The sequence below is a fragment of the Rhinolophus hipposideros genome (genome assembly GCF_964194185.1).
Source record: "Rhinolophus hipposideros genome assembly, contig: HAP1_SCAFFOLD_156, whole genome shotgun sequence".
Taxonomy (NCBI): domain Eukaryota; kingdom Metazoa; phylum Chordata; class Mammalia; order Chiroptera; family Rhinolophidae; genus Rhinolophus; species Rhinolophus hipposideros.
In genome coordinates, this window is record NW_027669053.1 from 71,180 (window position 1) to 90,270 (window position 19,091).

Sequence of the window (19,091 nt, forward strand, 5' to 3'; positions counted from 1 at the left end):
ACACTGTGGCCAAGGCGCTGGGCGTGGGCTCTGCGCTTTCTGTCTTCCACACACCCCGTCAGGCTCACCACCTTATCTTTTTAGCCACTTCTTGGGTTATACTACCCTCACCCCTATGTTGTTAACCCTCTGCTATATTTCACATATATGCCTTTGTGGACATCATAAAGACTAGAAAGAAGAGCTTGTCTGAAAGCGACCTCTAGAGATAATAACACAGAGCACAATGGAGACAGTACATGTACCAAGTGCCAGAACATGCAGAGTACTTAACCCTTTGGGTTTAAGTTGTTATCTTATAATAAATAGTTACCTCATTAAAAACTATTTAGGGGAATTCTGGCAAGAAATTTTATAAAAAATAGCGTTGTCTAAATCATAAAGCTTCAAAAACACTTTGCTTAAAGACTGGTAGATCAGATTAACTCTATGAAAACCGCGAGAAGGAAAAATACAATCATGTAAAACCAAAAATGGAGAGAGATGCAAATGTCCTGAACTAACTAACATTTTAAAAGTAATTTATTCACTAGCATCATTTTCCAAAATTATACTATTTAGTAAGCTTTCATTTCCTATCAATCTCGGGAATCTGCCTGGATAAAAATTATACTTTAGAGGCAAATTAATGAGCTCGATTGATTTTCTCTGACTTTGTTTGGACTTACTTGTTTAGTTTGTTTTCCAATGATGTTCTAAGTTTTAATTCCTCTAGGTAGAGGTGTTTATATTCTTCCAATTCTATTTTATGAGAAGTTTCCACTTTGGAGAGTTCAGATTCCAGACGTTTAATTCTGAGTTCCATGTCAATTACGGAAGCGCCATCATGGTCATTTAACGGGTGTACCTTTTTTTCAGATGCTGCTTGTTCCTAAAGCCAACAGAAAGGATATATTTTAAAAATAATTATAAACTGAATAATTACAGTCTGTTAGTATTCTTTAGTATAAGTCAATGATTTGGAGGGCAATTTAAATGTGAAAAAAGCTGAAGTTTAAAATATTTATCATCAATACACAATGAAATAAATCTGAATCAGGAAAATGTTTTGAATCATCTCATCTGACTATTCCAATAAGAGAATCAATTTTAATTTTAAAAATTGAACAATATGACTTAATAATCTAAGAATATGGTGCATTTTATTTTCTGTATTTCCTAATAGTCTCGTTTTATATCAATTGGTCTTAAAAATCAAACGATTTTTCAGAAAGAACAAATCTCAAAGATCAACTGAGTGACAATAATGATGGGAACTGAAATATTAAAATGGAGAAGCAAATACCACCTTAGTTCCAGAAATCTAAAAAAAATAAAATAAAAACAACTGCCGTTAAGGGGAGTTGAAGAATCACATACACTATGCATATCGAAAACGTAATTTGCAGCAAAATGAATTAAGGCGTGTTAAAAATCAATGAATTAACCTGTAAAAATAGATTTAAAAATTTTTTTCTACTACATCCTGTCTTGCTCAGTCTTCAATATCCCAGAATTTACTGTGTTCTGCTTCACTCTTTTCTACCACATTCGTGACTATATGAATTTTGAGGTTTAATAATTTTTATCTCCACTCTTTTTATTCTCTACTTTTTCACATGACTTTTGTACTCCTTTCATAGATAATAACTCCTGTTTAAGATTGATTTTCTTCAACAAGGTATAGATATCTTTTTTTAAAAAAACTTTTTAAAACAAATTTTTTTTTAATAATTGGGGAACACTGTTTTTTCCAGGACCCATCAGCTCCCTGTCAAGTAACAGTTTCCAATCTAGTTGTGGGATGCGCAGCTCAGCTCCAAGTCAAATTGTTCTCTTCAATCTACTAGTTATGGAGGGTACAGCTCACTGACCCATGCGGGAATCGAACCGGCAACCTTGGCGTTATGAGCGCTGCGCTCTAACCACTGAACCAACTGGCCGGCCGCCCACTGGGGGCTCAGCTCCAAGCTCCAGCCATTGTTTTCAACCTAGTTGTGGAGGGTGTAGCTAACTGGTCCATGTGGGAATCGAACCAGCGACCTTGGTTACCAAGGATTGGAACCAGCACGATGCTCTAACCATGGAGCCAACTGGCCACCCCACAGATAAAGACATTCTGAAGATGCAGTTTCCAGTTTTGCTTTGAGAGCATCATTCTGAATGAGTAAGATAGTATGATTTGGTTACGAAGGAAGTTGACTGAGAATAGTCTAACCCCAAACCAGTATCAACTTGTGAATTAAACTCAGTTGCCATAAAATGTCATACATACTGTAGTAGAGTCTTAGAATGCGGAAACTTGAATTACTCAGAATGGAGAACAAAGAGAAAAGCACCAGGAGACTCAAAAATGTATCCTTTATTGTCATCGACTTTGCCACACAACATCTGTACTTGATTTTCTACGATTTCCTGAATGATTGGTTCATGTTTTTCTTCTATAAAATGACTGTAAGTCACCTCTGAGTTGATAGTCTCTCACCTGTTCCCCATTTTAACTCTCCATAATTTCTTACGAAGTTGTAGGGAGTTACAAGTAACTCATCTTGAGATAGTTAGGCCTCCGTCAGCTACAAATGTTTCATGGTAATTTGAATTGCTTTCAAGAAGAAATGATTCCCAAGGTTAAGGAGAAATCACATCTCACACTGTGAATGTTTATTGAGATGATTGCTACATTTTTTTCACCAACAAAAAAGTGTCTTAATTCGATAATGCTATCTTGTAATCCTCTCTTTCCACAATATACAAGAACATCCTAAACAGCAATAATAACAACAACAAATCTGCTGGAATTTCTGTGATACTGAGTTGGGTAGAACTACTTTCCTTAGATACAATGCTTATTTGGTAAGATGAGGTGAGTGGATGATGTAGTGTTTTTAAAACATGGCTACAAATTCTTGACATTTCTCCATGAAATTCCCCCCCTTTTAATATGTGCTGGCCTTAGGAAGTAACTGGATTCTAGTGCATGGAATAGGGCAGAACTGCTGTGAGAATGCTATGCCTGCGGCAGAAAATGTGATACAGCTTCCATCTGACTCTCTCTCGGGAAGCTCGCCCTGAGAACCCAACCACCATGTTGTGCAGATGAAGAAGCCCAGGACACACAGTGAGGCCTCCTACAGATGTTCGCGCTGAGACGGCCCCAGTGGGCGTCCCGGCCAAAACCCCGCTTCAACTGCTACACGTGTGTGTAACAGCCTTTAGATGATTCTCATTCGCAGCTTCATGGCAACGCAGCTGATGCCAAGTGGAACAGAAATGAGCTAGTCTCACTGAGCTTCACTCAACTGCATTACTGGTGAACAAAACAGATGCTGTTTTGAGCCACTAGCTTTTGAGTTGGTTTCTTGAGCAGCAATGAACAACTGGCATTGATACTGATATTCAAAATGGTGTGAGGCCACAAAGAAAAGCAATCTAAAACCTGTAGGAGTGCCTTTCCACCAGGAGGTAGATGGAACCCGAAAGGATGTGGAGAAGAATGAGAACGACACCCACAAGAGCATCCAAGAGACGGTTATTGGGGGCTTGCGGGCCCCTAAAGAGGCTGGCCGCAAGGACTTCTCAGCTAGTGAAGAAAATGAGTCTGAAATCCGGATTAAAGAGGACTCTTGCTGTGCAGTAACTAAGTAAAACCCATGAGATACATGAGCTAACGAAAGACTGTGAACTGTAAAGGAACCAGGACTTATTGTGTTCAAATGTGTTTCCCATTTACAGCCTCTCCCACATGCCCTGTTGTCAAATCATGCTAAAATAAAGAAATGGCTTCTGAGTGAAGATCAAATTCGCTGTGCTCCCAGGAAGACATGATCTACGGATGAGGACAAGACTGTAAAGCCTTCCTCAAGACTTCGAAAGAGTTAAGGTGGGGCCTTAAATTCCTGGAAGGCTTTTCAGAGGAAAAGAATTTTAAAGGCATGGTCCTACAACAGCTACAGGAAGCCCAAGAGCTTATCTCAAAACGATGTATGACGGTGGCTTTTCTAATGGCACGAACCCCAATAAACTCTCACGCAACTCCACGTTTTTAGGATAACCAAGTAGCAAAAAACCACCTTGTTACCTTGGACTAATAGAAACCAAGAGAGTGAAAAATAAGAGGAGGCCTGTGGGTCTTAGACATTTGAGTGGAGGAATGACGCTGAGGGAAGAGCTGCAAGCACAGGTCATTTCTTATGAGAAGGACAGTACAAAGAGCTCACAGGGGACAGCAAAGGGCCATGGAGAAGCATTGGCATGATTAGGACTAAGTCCTAATCAAAGAACGGACAGCACACATCAGGCTGTATTTCAGAATTGCTATGGACTAACGTGCCTTCCACTTTCTATTTCTGCAGGGGAAACTTCAGCAGTCGAGCAGAATGTTGGGTGTGTGGGTGGTAGATAACTTGTCTCTTCCTTTCTCATGTTTTCATATTGAAAGGAATTGTCCTCAAGGGGCTTTATCCTAGAAACCAAAACCCAGGCCCTTCATCCCCATTTGCATCAGACTAAGATGGTAAAATCTTAGATTCGAACCTGAGCCTGATGCCATTAAATTGAGACTTGTGGCGAGTATTGTGTAGGGAAGAGTGTATTTTCCATGTGGGGGGAATATAAAGAATTGTGGCCAGTGGATAGATCAAGGTGGTTTTTAAATGAGTCCGTAAATTTTGAAATATTCATTGCATAAAACCACTAGAATATGGGTCAACATTAGTGACTTGCTCCTAATGAACAGAATATGTTGAAAGACATTCCGTGTGAATTCCAAGACTCCTTCACAAAGGGCAACACAGCTCCTGTTGGTTATGTCTCTGAGGATCTGAACCTCGGAATCCAGCCCCGTGTTGTGGGGAGGCTCGGGCCTCAATGCGAGCTTGGTGTTCAGGTGTAGTTGTTCCTGCTCTCTGCCCCAGCTAGAGAGCCGACCAACAGTAGGCACCAACTACCGGACACATTGCTGTACAAACTTTCAAATGATTCCAGCCTCCAGCCCTCGAGCTGCCCCAATTGAAGCTGAGTGGAACGGAGACAGATGGCCCTGGCCACACTCTTCTTAAGTATGGATCTGTGAGTCAAATAACTGTTGTTTATTTCAACCACTCCATTGGAGTGCTAAGGAAAAAATAGCCACACCTTCTGGATTAAAAAAAGAGATAATAGTAAACGTAACTTATAAGTTATTAATTACAGTTATCTTCTTTTATTGCACTTTGCTGTATTCTGTTTTGCAACTATGTTTTACAAATTGAAAGCTTTGGACAATCATGCATTTAGCAAGTGTATGAATACCACTTTTCTGACAAAGTTGGATTTTGTTTGGCAGTTTAGCAATGAAGTACTTTTTAATTAAGGTATGTACACTGTTTATTTACACATAATGTTACCACACACTTGATAGACTACAGACTAGTGTAAAATAAATTTATATGCACAATTCTTGTGATTCACTTTATTGGGTTACTAGTGTATTGCTGTGGTTGGAACCAAATCTGCAATATCTCCGAGGTATGCCTTTAGTCTCCTTTATAGTGTAATCTAAGTAATGTGGAGATTGACTTATTAATGACACACAATGCTAAAGAGAAGAAGCAGTGAATACAAGAAAGACATAAGAAGTTTCTCAAGGGTTCCCTTCAATGACAGCTAGGCAGATAGGGATCTTTAGAAGCTTCCCTCAAAGTACGGGATAAGGAAGACAGGCAAGGAGACATATGATTTCTAGTATGATAGTTGTAAAACTAGAAATATCCAGTTAATAACCAAAATCAAACCTTTTTCCTGATTTCCATTCCCTAAAATTCTAAAAGAGATAGGCAGCTTTCAATATTTATTCATCAATCTAGTACTCAATCTTCACTTCCTTTTCCTCAGTGAGGAAATAGAGAGCATTATGGAATCATTTTTAATCTCAGTAGTAAAACAATCATAGTGTCCTCTGGCACTATTTAAATACAATTTCTCCTTTACCGTACATCAAGCTTGTTTGTATGGGAAGGGAAGACCATGTCTTCTGTATCTTATACCGAAATGCTTCTCCGTATCACACAAAAAGGCTTTGACATTTTATAATTCACATCACAAAACTATTATTTGTTTCTGATTAAATAATTACTTCCTGAATTTTAACAGCTGTACTCTTGAAATGTTTTCTTTGGATGGGATGAAATATTTATTCCATTAATTATATATGAAGCTAAAGGTACAACTATGCATCTCAATGTGTTTCTGAGAATGTAGGATCTATGCCAAGAACAAGATTGGCACCAGTGTTTCAGAAAAGAACCGGGTCAAACAGAATCTACTTTTCAATTGCGAGATGATGGATTAGAGAGATTTCTAAAGAGGAAAGCAGATGGTCCAGGTTTCATCTTCTCCTTCCTAGACAGTGAAATCTATGGAAGAGGCTATGGATTAGGAGATAGACAAAATGAAGAAAGTTGTCCACCAAGTATCAGATCCTATTACCGACATTTGATGGAAATGGGAATGAAAGGGAGGCACTGGGTTAAAGATTAATGTTTTGAATGAAGAAAACAAAAGGAATGAGTCGACTTTGTAAGCCTAATATCCCATCATGTCATAAGGTCACCAAGGTCTGCGGGCCACAGGCTCCATCCAGAAGCAAAACATCTCCACAGAAGTGGAATTAAAGATATTCCCCTACATTGACATTTTATTATTCCATAAGGCATCTGGTAATATGCAAGATGACTGGGGAAGCATTCTCATAACATTTGATTTGGTAATGGCGTAAGCACAGATCCATAGATCAATGAATCAAAATTAAGGATCCGGAAATTAACCTCATATGTAGAGCCGAGTGATTTTTGACAAGGGTGCTAAAAAATCCAATTGGATGTGAATAGTCTTTTGAGCAAATGATACTGGATCAACAGGATATCCACACGCAAAAGAAAAAATTAGAGCTCTACATCATACCAGATATAAAAATTATCTCAAAATGTAAAAGCTAAAATTATAAAAGCTTAGAAGAAAGCATAGGTATATGTCCTCATGAAAGAGTTCGTAATTGAGTGTTTAAAAAAATAGATTAACTGGACTCCATTAAAATAAATGCTTCTGTGCTTTAAAGGATACCATTGAAAGACTAAAAAGACAAGCTAATGAAAGGGAGAAATATTTGAAAATCCTATATCTGATAAGCGATTTGTATCCAAGATATATAAAGAACTCTTACAATTCAACAAGAAAGAGACAGTGCAATTTTATAGGGCAAAGGAATTGAAACAACAGTTTTTCAAAGAAGTTATACAAATGGATAATAAGCATGGGAAAAGATTGCTCAGCATCATTAGTCATCAGAAAAAACTACATCAAAACCACAATATGGAGCAGAGAGTTCACTAGTGGTTCCTTAGGGCTAGGAAGAGTGGGAAGGGCAGACTGGCACACGGTGAAGGCTAACAGTACACAGATACTTTCCAGGGTGATGAAAATGTTGTAAAACTGATTGTGATGATGACTGCATAAAGCTTTGAATACACTAAAAGCCACTGCACTGCATACTTTAAATGACTGAACTGCATGCTATGTTCATTATATCTCAATGAAGATTGGAGCCAGTGCTTTGGGGTCATGCAACGGTGTTCTTCTTGGCTTTAGATCACTAGCCAGGGTTGAGACATAGGAGAGGTAACAGTATGCCCTTTTATAGAAAAATGATATAGAAAATAAGCTATCTTTTTCACTGCTTGAGTCTGTAAAATTAAGAGAGAAATCAATATTGTACTGCTCAAAGCATTGAGTGGTTTCTATTTCCCCAAATTAAGTGATTTCTGGGTCCCAAACGGATTACAAAGTACCTTCTGTTTTAACCTAGCCATCTGAATATCCATTTCAGATTGATTGGGTTCTAAATCTCCAAGGAAACTAACCTCTCCATTTTGACTGTCATGTAGCATCCTTGTATTCTGAAAGAGGGTCTTCAGTCTGCAGAATTGTAGAAAACGAGTAAGTCAAATTCTTTAAGAGTAAATGTTTAGTAATTATTTAAAGAGATGATATGTCTATCATACAAAATAAACAAATCTATAAATTATGATCCTCTCCTATTTGTTCCAGTATAAGAGTTTGAAAGCATACTAATTAAATTATAATCTTAGGTAAGTAACATAAAACAATTGTGATACATATGATACAGACTTCATATTGTAACAATGTAAGGTTCTTATAATTAAAGTATTATTAATATCCACTTAAGATTGTTAGTATCAAACATATTAAATATCAGCTATAAACCAGAGATTAGTATCCAAGGTGAAGAAAAGTATAATATATGTGGATGTTTTGAAAAAACACCAAAATACCATTCGGTGCCTACTGACCACAGTCTACCAGAAGAAAAGAAAGTACGTACCAACAAGAGATCATTCAAAATAGAAAGAGAAACCGGAAAGAAAAATCTGAAGTCTGAGTGGAGGGGAAAGGAAAGGGGCAGGGCTTTAGAAGAAAGGAAATTGGAGAGATAATGTGTCACAGTCTCTTCGAGTCTGTTTTACGAAGAGATCTTTGCTAGCACAAAGTTAACAAAATGAGAATACAAAACAATGCAGAGAAAGACAGTGACATGGGAGAAAAAACACTGAGGAGAATCAGAGAAAGAACTTCATTCAGTAAGCAGCAAGTAAACAGAAAGCAAGCCACGCGTGGGCTTCCCAGACGTTGGGAAAGATTCCATTATTATTTGAGTGAGATGATTACTCATCTCATTCTTTTTTAAGTTATACATATGGTTTGGTATGTATGACATATTTTATAACTGACAAAAAAGTAGAAAGAACATAGAAGCCAAATCAATAACAATTCTGATGTTGTTAAACAATACCACAGATAGGTTTTTAGACATTAAACTGTTAGAATGCTGAAGGCAAGAACACTACGAAAAGAAGGAAAGATTACCAAAGAGAGCACAGACATCCTGCAGAAATAAAGATTCAAGGGAGACCAGGAAGAGTGCAGTTGACAGTATATGCAAAAGACACGGTCATTATAGTTTTAGGAATCATTCAAAAGTAGGTATAATATTTTGGCATTCACACAAGTTTGACTATGCTGTGAGTTTCTGATGTAAATTTGTAAGTAGGATAGCTTGTTTAATTATGAAAATTACAGGTATGAAATACATTTGTACTTAGGTTTTCATAAAGTAAGAATTATAATGAAATAGTAATTAATGGTTGACATGATCTGAAATATTAAAACCTTACCTGGTAACCTCTGTCTCTAATTCATCATTTTTCTTCTTTTGTTGATTCAAATTATATTGCAGAGATTCTAACTTCTCATAGTACTTTAATTGTTCCTTTTCATCCTCAGACTTTGAAAAACATTTTTAAAGAAAGTTAATTTTAAAAATCTAGAGACTCACTCTTCTTTCTTTAAAATATGATTCCTCATGAGCTCATGAATAATATGTGTACACAGGTGTATAAAATGTAGTTGTAGACCTGATGCCAATAAGGACAGAGTTCAAAAACAATGACATTTCTTAAAGCAGCTGAAATGGATTTTACAGTGTCATCATTGGTTTCCTGGAATTTAAATTGCCAAACTTTCTTAAAAACAGAGGCTTTTACATGTAAAAATACTAAGTGTTAAAGAATAGATTTAAATAGTGGTTCTCTTTACATTTTAGTTTCAAGAAATGCTCCCAGAGACATTTTCATCAACATTTCAAGATTTTACAGGGTTTATGGAATCACATTTTCGTATGATAATCTTTGAAAACTTCCTGTGCAGTCCCCCTTACATTGTGATAATCTGACATGAGCATCAGATGAAGACTCTCATTCTCTGTAAGCGTTCTTCCATAGGTTTCAATTTCTCCTTTTCTAGTAAATATTTTTCTCTTTAAAGTTTATCTTCTCTATATTATGTAAAAACATAACTTTTTCTTGATTCCTGTAACTTTTTCTGTCATCCTGTTTTTCTCCTTAGACTCTAACCCTCTTTAATATGTGGTCTCATCCCCAGGTCCATATTTTCGCCACTTAATCTCTTCTTTTACATGAGAGCCTGACTTTCTGTCCTTATAATTGCGCGAAAACATTTTTCAGGGTCATCTCTTTTAGTCCTTGTCCTGCTTTACTTCTCAGCAGCAACTGATAAGGATGCCCACACCCTTTCTATAGTCTTCTCAGCCCAACTCATCTCTAAACAGCAGTCCTGGTGGTCAGGCCTTGACCCTTTTCTATTCCTCTTTTTAAATGCTCTCAGCTCCTTAAATCCCAGTGCTTCAAACCACATTCCCTCATCTACAGTGGCAGCCTTGACCCCTTTACTGAGGTCATCTGTACTTTCCTTTTTCCCCTCGAGCTCCTCATAGACAGTGTCCCTCAACCACACACTCATAAACCATGACTTGCTGTGGATCAGCTCATCTGGTACATTTCATGGGGATTCTTATCACTGTGACTGTGAACATAGCGTTATTTTCAGATCTTGGCAGCTCCTCACCCTTAGGATGTTGACCAGCATACTTTGTCCTGTTTTTCTCTCAGAATGCATAAGTTTTTTCATAAGGTTCACATTATCTACTATTCGCCTTTCCATTTTTGTTTGCTCTATTGAATAACTTCCTATTCCTTGGGACCTGACCTGACCTATGGAAGTGTTCTGAAATTCCTTTTGCAAGTACACTCCACCATCTTGTTTGACAGCTTAAGTCAGTTGGAGCTATCCTTTCTTACCAGTCCAGATGCTTCCTCTCACATTGTGTGAATCAAATATCTTAACCCAGGTACTCTCTCACCTGGGGGGCTATTGATCGAATTCGTTGAAACCTGTCGTAATTAAACTTTTGATTTACAGGGTAGACCTTATGGTGGCTGATAATTCTGTCGAGATCCTAATTACTTCCCCTAGGAACCTATCGTCCCTCATTATTTTGGTATAAGCTTAATCAGTTTTGGGTGTGCTTACAAATTTTTCAATTTTTTGACATTCAATATTATTTTATATTAATTTTAGGTGTACAGCATAGTGGTTAGAATTTAAGTAATTTAACAAAGTGATTCCCCTGACTCATCCAGTACCCACCTGGCACTATACATAGTTATTGTCATAGTATTAACTATATTCCCTATGCTTTACATTACATCCCCATGACTATTTAGTAACTACCAATTTGTACTTTTTAACCCCTTCACCTTTTCCGCCCTGCTCCTCACTCCTCTCCCACCTATCACCCTAAATTATCTAGTACTCATCTGATGCCATGTGTTGTTATTGCAATATCATTAATACATTCCATATACTATACCCTGGATCCCCATGACTACTTTGTAACAACCAATTTGTACTTTTTAATCTCTCCCCTTTTAACCCACTTCACAAACCCCCTTCCAGCTGGCAACCAACAAAATGTTCTTTGTATGTATGAACTTTTTTCTGTTTGTTTGTTCTGTTCTTAAATCCCACTTAGAAGCACAATCACAGTGCATCTTTCTCGGTCTGACACACTCCACTCAGCACTGTACTCTCCAGGTCCATCCACACCGCCACAGATGGCCAGAGCCCATTTCCTTCTGTGGCCAAGCAATATTCCATTGCATACATGTATCATCTCTTCTTTATCCATTCATCCATTGATAGGCTGCATGCACATCTTGGCCATTGTAAAGAATCCTGCAGTGAACATATTGATGTACACGTCGCCTCGAATTGGCATTTTTCGGTTTCTTTGGATAAATACTCTGAAGTGGGATATCTGGGTCATTCTTCAACTCTTGTGATAGCCTTTGTTTAAAAGTCTATATTGTGTGATATAAGTATTGCTCCCACAGCTTTTTAAATTTTATTTTGTTTTCATGAAATATCCCTTTATTTTCAGTCTCTGTGTCTTTTGATCTGAAGCAAGTCTGTTGTAGGGAGCATATGTAAGGATCTTATTTTCTTATCCTTTCAGCCACCCTGTGTTTTGATTGGAGAATTTAATCTATTTACACATAAAGTAATTGTGCATAGATATGTAGTTACTGCTATTTTATGATTGATATTTTTGTTCTTCCTTTTTTGTTCCTTTTAAAGAAGTCCCTCTAATATTCCTTGTAATACTGGTTTGGTACTGATGAACTCCTTCAGTTTTTCTTTTTTCCTCCAGAAAGCTCTTGATCTGTCCTATGATACTAAATTATAGCTTTGCTGGGTAAAGAAATCTTAGTTGTAGGCATGTCTTTCATCACTTTGAATATTTTGTGCCAATCCCTTCTGGCCTACAAAGTTGCTCTTGAGAAATCACCTGCTAGTCTTATGGGTGCTCCTTTACAGGTTACTAACTGCTTTTTTCTTGCTGTTTTAAAGTCTTTATTTGCCTATAAACTTTGGCATTTTAATTATGACGTATCTTGGTATGGGCCTTTTTGGGCTCATCTTCTTTGAAATTCTGGGCTTATATGTCCATTTCCTTTACCAAGTTAGGGAAGTTATCAGTCATTATCAAGTACATTTCGAATTCCTTCATTTCTTCTTCCCGTAGTACCCCATATGATAATGTTGGTATGCTTGACATTCTCAGAGGTCCCTTAAACTGTCCTCATATTTTGGATTCTTTTTGCTGTTCTGACTGGGTATTCTCTGCTACCGTATCTTCTAAATCACTCATTCGATTCTCTGCTTCATCTAGTCAGTTTTCATTCCCTCTAAGACATTCGCTTTTTCAGTTATTTTATTCTTTACTTATGACTGGTTCATTTTTATGTTTTCTATCTTCATTTTTATGTTTCCTATGTCTTAGTGGAAGTTCTTCTTGAGGTCCCTGAGCATCCTAATAACCAGTGTTTTGAACTCTGCATCTGATGGATTGCTTGTCTCTATCTTGCTCAGTATTTTTCTGGAGGTTTCTTCTGTTCTTTTATTTGGCATGTTTCTTTGACTCCCCATGTTGGCTCCCTCCTTCTGAATGTTTCTGTGTATGAGGTAGGACTGCTGTGTCTCCCAGGCCTATCTGAGTGGCCTTATATAGTAGGTGTCCTGTGGGGCCGTGTGGCACAGCCTCCTTGTTACCCAGAGCCGGGGGCGGCAGCTCTGCCCCTTGTGTGAGTCCTCTGTGCTCTCCTGTTGTAGTGCAGCCTTGGGTGCTGTTGGCATGTGAACGGGAGGCATTGATCCTCAGACTGTGTGGTTGTGAGGACTGACCATGACTCCAGTGGAGGAGCTGTTTTGCAGGGGCTGCCCCTATAGAGCAGGATTTGCTTTAGCAGGGCACTGGTGTCTGCCCTGTGTACACTTTGGTTGTGTCTTTCTGGGAGGCACCAGAGCGGTGATGCTCCTGCTCTGTCCAAAGATGGCCACCAGGTATGTCAGCCCTAGGGACTCCTAGAAGTGGCCCGGCCACAGGCCTAGTTCAGCCGCAGCCTATGTCCTGCGAGGGCCACCTAGCTTGACCACAAAGCAGGATGCAGATGGCTGCCACCTGCACCGGCTTTGGAGGTGCCTCAAGAGTTCCAGTTATGAACCATAGCCAGCTTCCATTAGTGCCATCTTGGGTCTACACAGCAAGAAGTAAAGGACAGCTGAGGCCACATAACGCTTGTTTAGGTTTTGTGAACCTTTGAGAGATTTTAGGCAAGTCTGCAGCATGAGCCAAGACAGGATGTTTTTTTTTGGAAAAGTCACTGGAAGAAGCTTGGGTTGGCTCTCAAGTTAGGTGGGGCAGGTTCTCAGGGAATCACTGTTCTCAGGGACAGTGTTAGCCAGGTTGATGTAGACTCAAGTGATGGAGGCCGTCTATGTCTCACACTGCGACGGGTGATGGATCAGTACAGAAACAATGGATTCTACAAGGACCTCTGTGTGGGAAGAAGCTCCCCTCCAGCCAGCACCCTAAAGGCAAAAAACTTAGTTCCTCCCCTTATATCCCTGAACTACTGCCCAGTGTTAGAGTTCAGGGCAAATGAATCTGTCAGTTAGTAAGCCCATTCCAAGCCCTATAAAAGAATCAACTGGGACTCTAGCCATCCTTTTCATCTCACCCAACCAGAATGACCAGTGGTTTCCACAGCCAGAAGCTATGGGGACATCTCTCTCTAGCATTGGAATCCTGGGCTAGGATGCCTGGTGTGGAGCTGGGACCTCTCACACCCCTAGTGGACCTCGACAAGCAAGATATCCCTCCAGACTTCTGACAGTCGCACAAGGGTCTGGCATCAGCTTGTTCTGTTTTTCTGCTCCTCCTACCAGTCTCGACGTGACTTCTTCTGTATGTCCCTAGAGGTAGGACGACTTTGGTTGAGCTTGACTTCAGGTGATGCTCAGTGATGATAGTTCTGTAGTTTAGTTGTAATTTTGATGTGGTCGTGAGAGGAGGCAAGCATGGCATTTACCTACTCTGCTATCTTGACCACAAATCCCCAATTTTTCAATTTTTGATACCTTAATATAATAGATTTCTCTATAAAGCTGTGATGTGACAACTCATGGAACTCAAATTCATGTAAGACTCCTTATCAACACATTATCATGTCACTCATATGAAAAGTATGTTAGCAACATAATGTGACTTAATTGACAAGAAGTCTAGACAAAAATTTTTTTTCAAAGTTTCTTTGGCCACAAGAAGGACCATCAGAACAATCTTCTGTTTCCCTTGATGGGCATGACTGTCTAATGAAATTGCTTAGCCCTGGCTACTGTGACTGAAAGACACCAGCTGGAAGGTACATCTATGTCATTGGTCCACCTCAGGGGTCACAATGCGATCTTGTGATGGGAAATCCTAGGGAGCCTCTCCTACAGAGGACAGGAGGATGGCAGCGGAATGTTGTTCTGCTTAGGAAAGATAGTGACACGGTTTTCACTGTCCATCAGGAAATTGTCATCCTGGATGACACATCAATCTTTTCTGACATCGAACTGTTAAATCTTTAAAAGCCTATGATTAACTCAAGTGAATGGAAAAAGATTAGTTTCTAAACTTGCAAAGCTAGAATCACTATGTTACTATGTAAGGACTTGATTGGGCATTCATTTCTACTTTTACACTGGCATCTCTTTTCTTTTTCAAAATCCAACAAAGAGAAAAGTATATTCTTTTCAGGAAACATTTGCCTAATGACCCAGTATTCGTTAATGATGAAGAAAACAAATTAGAACATTAAAAGTAATTCATTCTCCAAATCTCACTAAAGGGTTTAGATTTCAAGGGAAATTTAGAATTCTGGATCAAATCATTACTCAAATGCCTGGACTCAAACAGATATTTGTAGTCCGATGTTTGTGGCAGCATAAATAGCAACAGCCAACAGTTGGAAAAACCCAAATGTTGGACACACGAAAGGATAAATGAAACATGGTGTATATCAAATGTTGCCTTTAGACTATCACAATCTTTTCCTATAAAAATCTTACTACAAAAATCATTAATTTTATGAACTGAGATTTCTTTCTCTGTGAAGAGGAATTACGTTACTCCCAGCAAGTAGTATCAACATGAATACAGTACTTTTATTAATGAGACTGTTCTTATTGTCTAAAATATCCTTATATGCTACTATGACAGACAGAAATTCCTTTGCAGTATGACAGAAATGAAGAGATTCACTTACCAAACTTGTACCTGACAGGTGCCTGAGAAGCTGTTCGATTATGCCCACTAGCTTTTTATTTGTCAGTCTTAGGTCAGTATTTTCAGCTGCAAGCCTAAAGTGAATATTTTGACATAATTATTCTCACACATTGACTTTAAAGCATACCACATAATCACTGAACAAATATCTAAGGTGCAACTACATAAAATCTTACAATTTGAAAAGCGCATGATTTGGCAATTGTGCTATTTTTCTAGTTGTGAATTTTGCATAATATGCAAAATTAGAGATAATGTACACAAATTATTCTTTTCAAGGTAGCTCAAAGCTGACATTTTGACCCAGCTTTACACTCATGTGTTTATTGTTATAACTGATCTAATGGTCATACTACACTACACATCTGCTTTATAAATACTCAAGTTATTTTCTGTGCTGCTTTAACTTATACTTTTGCACGTGATCTTGTATCTTCTCAGTGCATCGTGCATCCTCTGGATGTCGAGCTCCTGCTTCTTGCAGCTAAAATAAAGAAAAAGTTATGTTTACTGATGATCTATGACATCTGACAATTAAGTTCGCAAACTTGTTGCAATGATGTTGCTCCCCTTTTTTTATATATATGTGAGGGGCTGTTCATTATGAATTTCTACCAACTGGACACACAGTTAACCAAGTTTACTCTTTGGAATTGCTTAAAAGATTGTGTGAAAAAGTTAAGATGACCTGAACTTTTAGCCAACGACTCATTGCTCTTGCATCACGACAATGCACCAGCTCACAGGGCACTGTCTCTGAGGGAGTTTTTAGCCTGTAAACAAATAACTGTATTGCAACACCCTCCCTACTCACCTGATCTGGTCCCCAGTGACTAAATATGTCATTATCCAAAGATAAAGAAAATATGGAAAGGAAGACTATTTGATGACATTCAGGACATCAAGGGTAATATGATGACAGCAATGATGGCCATTCCAGAAAAAGAGTTCCAGAAGTGCTTTGAACTGTGAACTAGGCGGTGGCATTGGTGCACAGCTTCCCAAAGGGAGCTTTGTGACCGCAGTGATATTCAGCAATGAGGTATGGAGCACTTTTTCTTGAATGAGTTCTCACACATAATTATCATACCTTGTGGTACAAATGACCCAAGAAATCAAACATACTGTATTCCAAGCATCCCATCAACTCTAATTTTAAATATTCACATACGTGAATTACCAGGCTAGTCCAGTGATTATGAAAGTTAACAGGCTACTCTTGGGGGCAGTCAGATAGTCATGGAATAGTTTGATGGGCAGTAACTAAATAAGAGCCAAAATGCCTAGGTTTTTAATCCCAAGTCCATCAGTTATTAGCTGGGTAACCTTGAGCAAAATACTTAAATTTTTGGGGTCTCAGTTTCTTCATGTATAAAATGAGACAATAGTGGCATCTACCTCACTGGGATATTAGGAAGATTAAATTAGGGAACATATGTAATAGAAAAGGACATGGCACACAGTAAAACCAAAGGGTTTGCAGTTAGCCTTATTATTGTTGCTGTATTTTATGTTCTAATAAAATTTGATATTTTACACAGATGGGATGCCAATGGAAGTGGAACCAGTGTAAGAGTACACCAGTTACACTGAAATCATTCATCAAACTATCGGCAATGTCAGCAAATGGGGAGCATTAAGCCTAGAATATAACCCCAGTACTAAAATCCTTTTCCCAATTCCAAGAGCCAACAGTACATTTTCTCTGCTTGTAATAATGTATACGTTCCTATGTACACTCAGTGTAGTCCATAATGAGTATGGACTACAATGCAAATACCACCTCCTGGATTGAGCATACAATTTATATGACCGTGAGAGGCAGGGTAAAGCCACTGAAACAAATCTATAAATTATGATCCTCTCCTATTTGTTCCAGTATAAGAGTTTGAAAGCATACTAATTAAATTATAATCTTAGGTAAGTAACATAAAACAATTGTGATACATATGATACAGACTTCATATTGTAACAATGTAAGGTTCTTATAATTAAAGTATTATTAATATCCACTTAAGATTGTTAGTATCAAACATATTAAATATCAGCTATAAACCAGAGATTAGTATCCAAGGTACTTCTCAGCAGCAAGTGATAAGGATGCCCACACCCTTTCTATAGGGAAAACAATATGGAAGCTCCTCAAAAATTTGAAAATAGAACTACCAGGTGGCATAGCAATCCCACTTCTGGGTTTTTCTCTGCAGGAATCCCAAACACTGATTTGAAACATGTATGCATCTGTATGGTTCTATTTACATTATTTACAATACTCCAGATAAAGAAATAACTGAAGTATCCATCCTAGTGGATAAAGAAGAAGTGGTACATATACACAACGACATACTACTTGGCTGTAAACAAAGAACAAAATCTTACCATTTGCGACAATGTGCGTGGACCTAGAGGGTATTATTCGAAGTGAAAAAAGTCAGATAGAGAAAGGCAAATACCACATGATTTCACCTATTGGTGATATGTAAAAAAAAATAAATGAACACAGTAAAAAGAAACAAACTCATAGGTGCAGAGAACTAACTGATCGTTGCCCAGAGGGAAGAGTATTGGGGAACAAATTGAAAAGGTTAAAGGGTTAAGAAGTACAAATTGGCAGTTATAAAATAGTCATGTAGATGTCAAGTACAGCACGAAGATATAGTAACTAACACTGTAATAACTAAGTATGGTGTCAGGTATACCACACTAATCAGGGTACCACTTTACACATTATATAAATGCCTAACCACTATGCTGTGCTCCTGAGGCTGACATCATTGAATGTCAACTGTAACAGAAATGAAAAATTTTACATTTAAAACTAAAAACTTTCTGAAATTTGATATTTTATTACGTAGTTTTTAAGAATCTCTGTTTTTGACCAGAGTAAAGAAATGATCCTGTCTTTTGCAGACACAGATCCTTTCTTTACTTTGGTCAATGCATCATGGTCAATGGGCATAAAATCTCATGGACATGTTTTTATAGGGAGCAGCTAAGAGCATCATCAGCTTTGGAGCCAAGTGGATTTTGCATCAAACCCTCAAACTTCTCCCTGGCTACTGCAAGACATGCTGCCTAGATTGCCTTGGACTCCATTTCCTTATCTCTGAACATGAGGATTCCCTTCCTTGACAAAGCTATTCTGAGGATTAAATCAGATCATGCTTGTTACAGAATAGGTACAGAACAAGTGTTGATTTGACGATGGAGTATTTCAGCATATCAGTTAAATGAAAATCTGTGTCGCTCTTGTGTATACGGACGCAGGGGCCCACGCATCAAAAACCATGTAATCAAACACGCCATTAAAACACTAAAATTGAAAAAAAAAGAACCTCTGCTTTGCAAATTGGTTATTATTTTATACAAAACATATACTCTTCAATTAGATAAAGACATTTAAATATATTCACAATGCAATGATTTAGAACATAGTGGAATCCCTTTGTAATTGGGTTTTGAGATAGAGAACATGAATTCTAAACTTTCAAAACTTCTACTATTATTTTAAGTCTAAATGATGAACCTG

General features: G+C 38.0%; 1 protein-coding gene across 1 annotated transcript in view; it reads right to left on the reverse strand.

Moving 5' to 3' along the window:
* Positions 1-19,091, reverse strand: part of LOC308495710 (ankyrin repeat domain-containing protein 26-like) — a 30,023-nt gene that overhangs the window by 5,131 nt on the left and 5,801 nt on the right. Inside the window, exons 5-9 of the mRNA XM_081080699.1 lie at positions 15,976-16,046; positions 15,543-15,636; positions 9,207-9,316; positions 7,875-7,929; positions 669-871 (exon numbers count right to left, since the gene is read on the reverse strand). Coding sequence (XP_080936825.1) covers positions 669-871; positions 7,875-7,929; positions 9,207-9,316; positions 15,543-15,636; positions 15,976-16,046 — 533 coding nt within the window. The remainder of the gene's footprint in view (positions 1-668; positions 872-7,874; positions 7,930-9,206; positions 9,317-15,542; positions 15,637-15,975; positions 16,047-19,091) is intronic.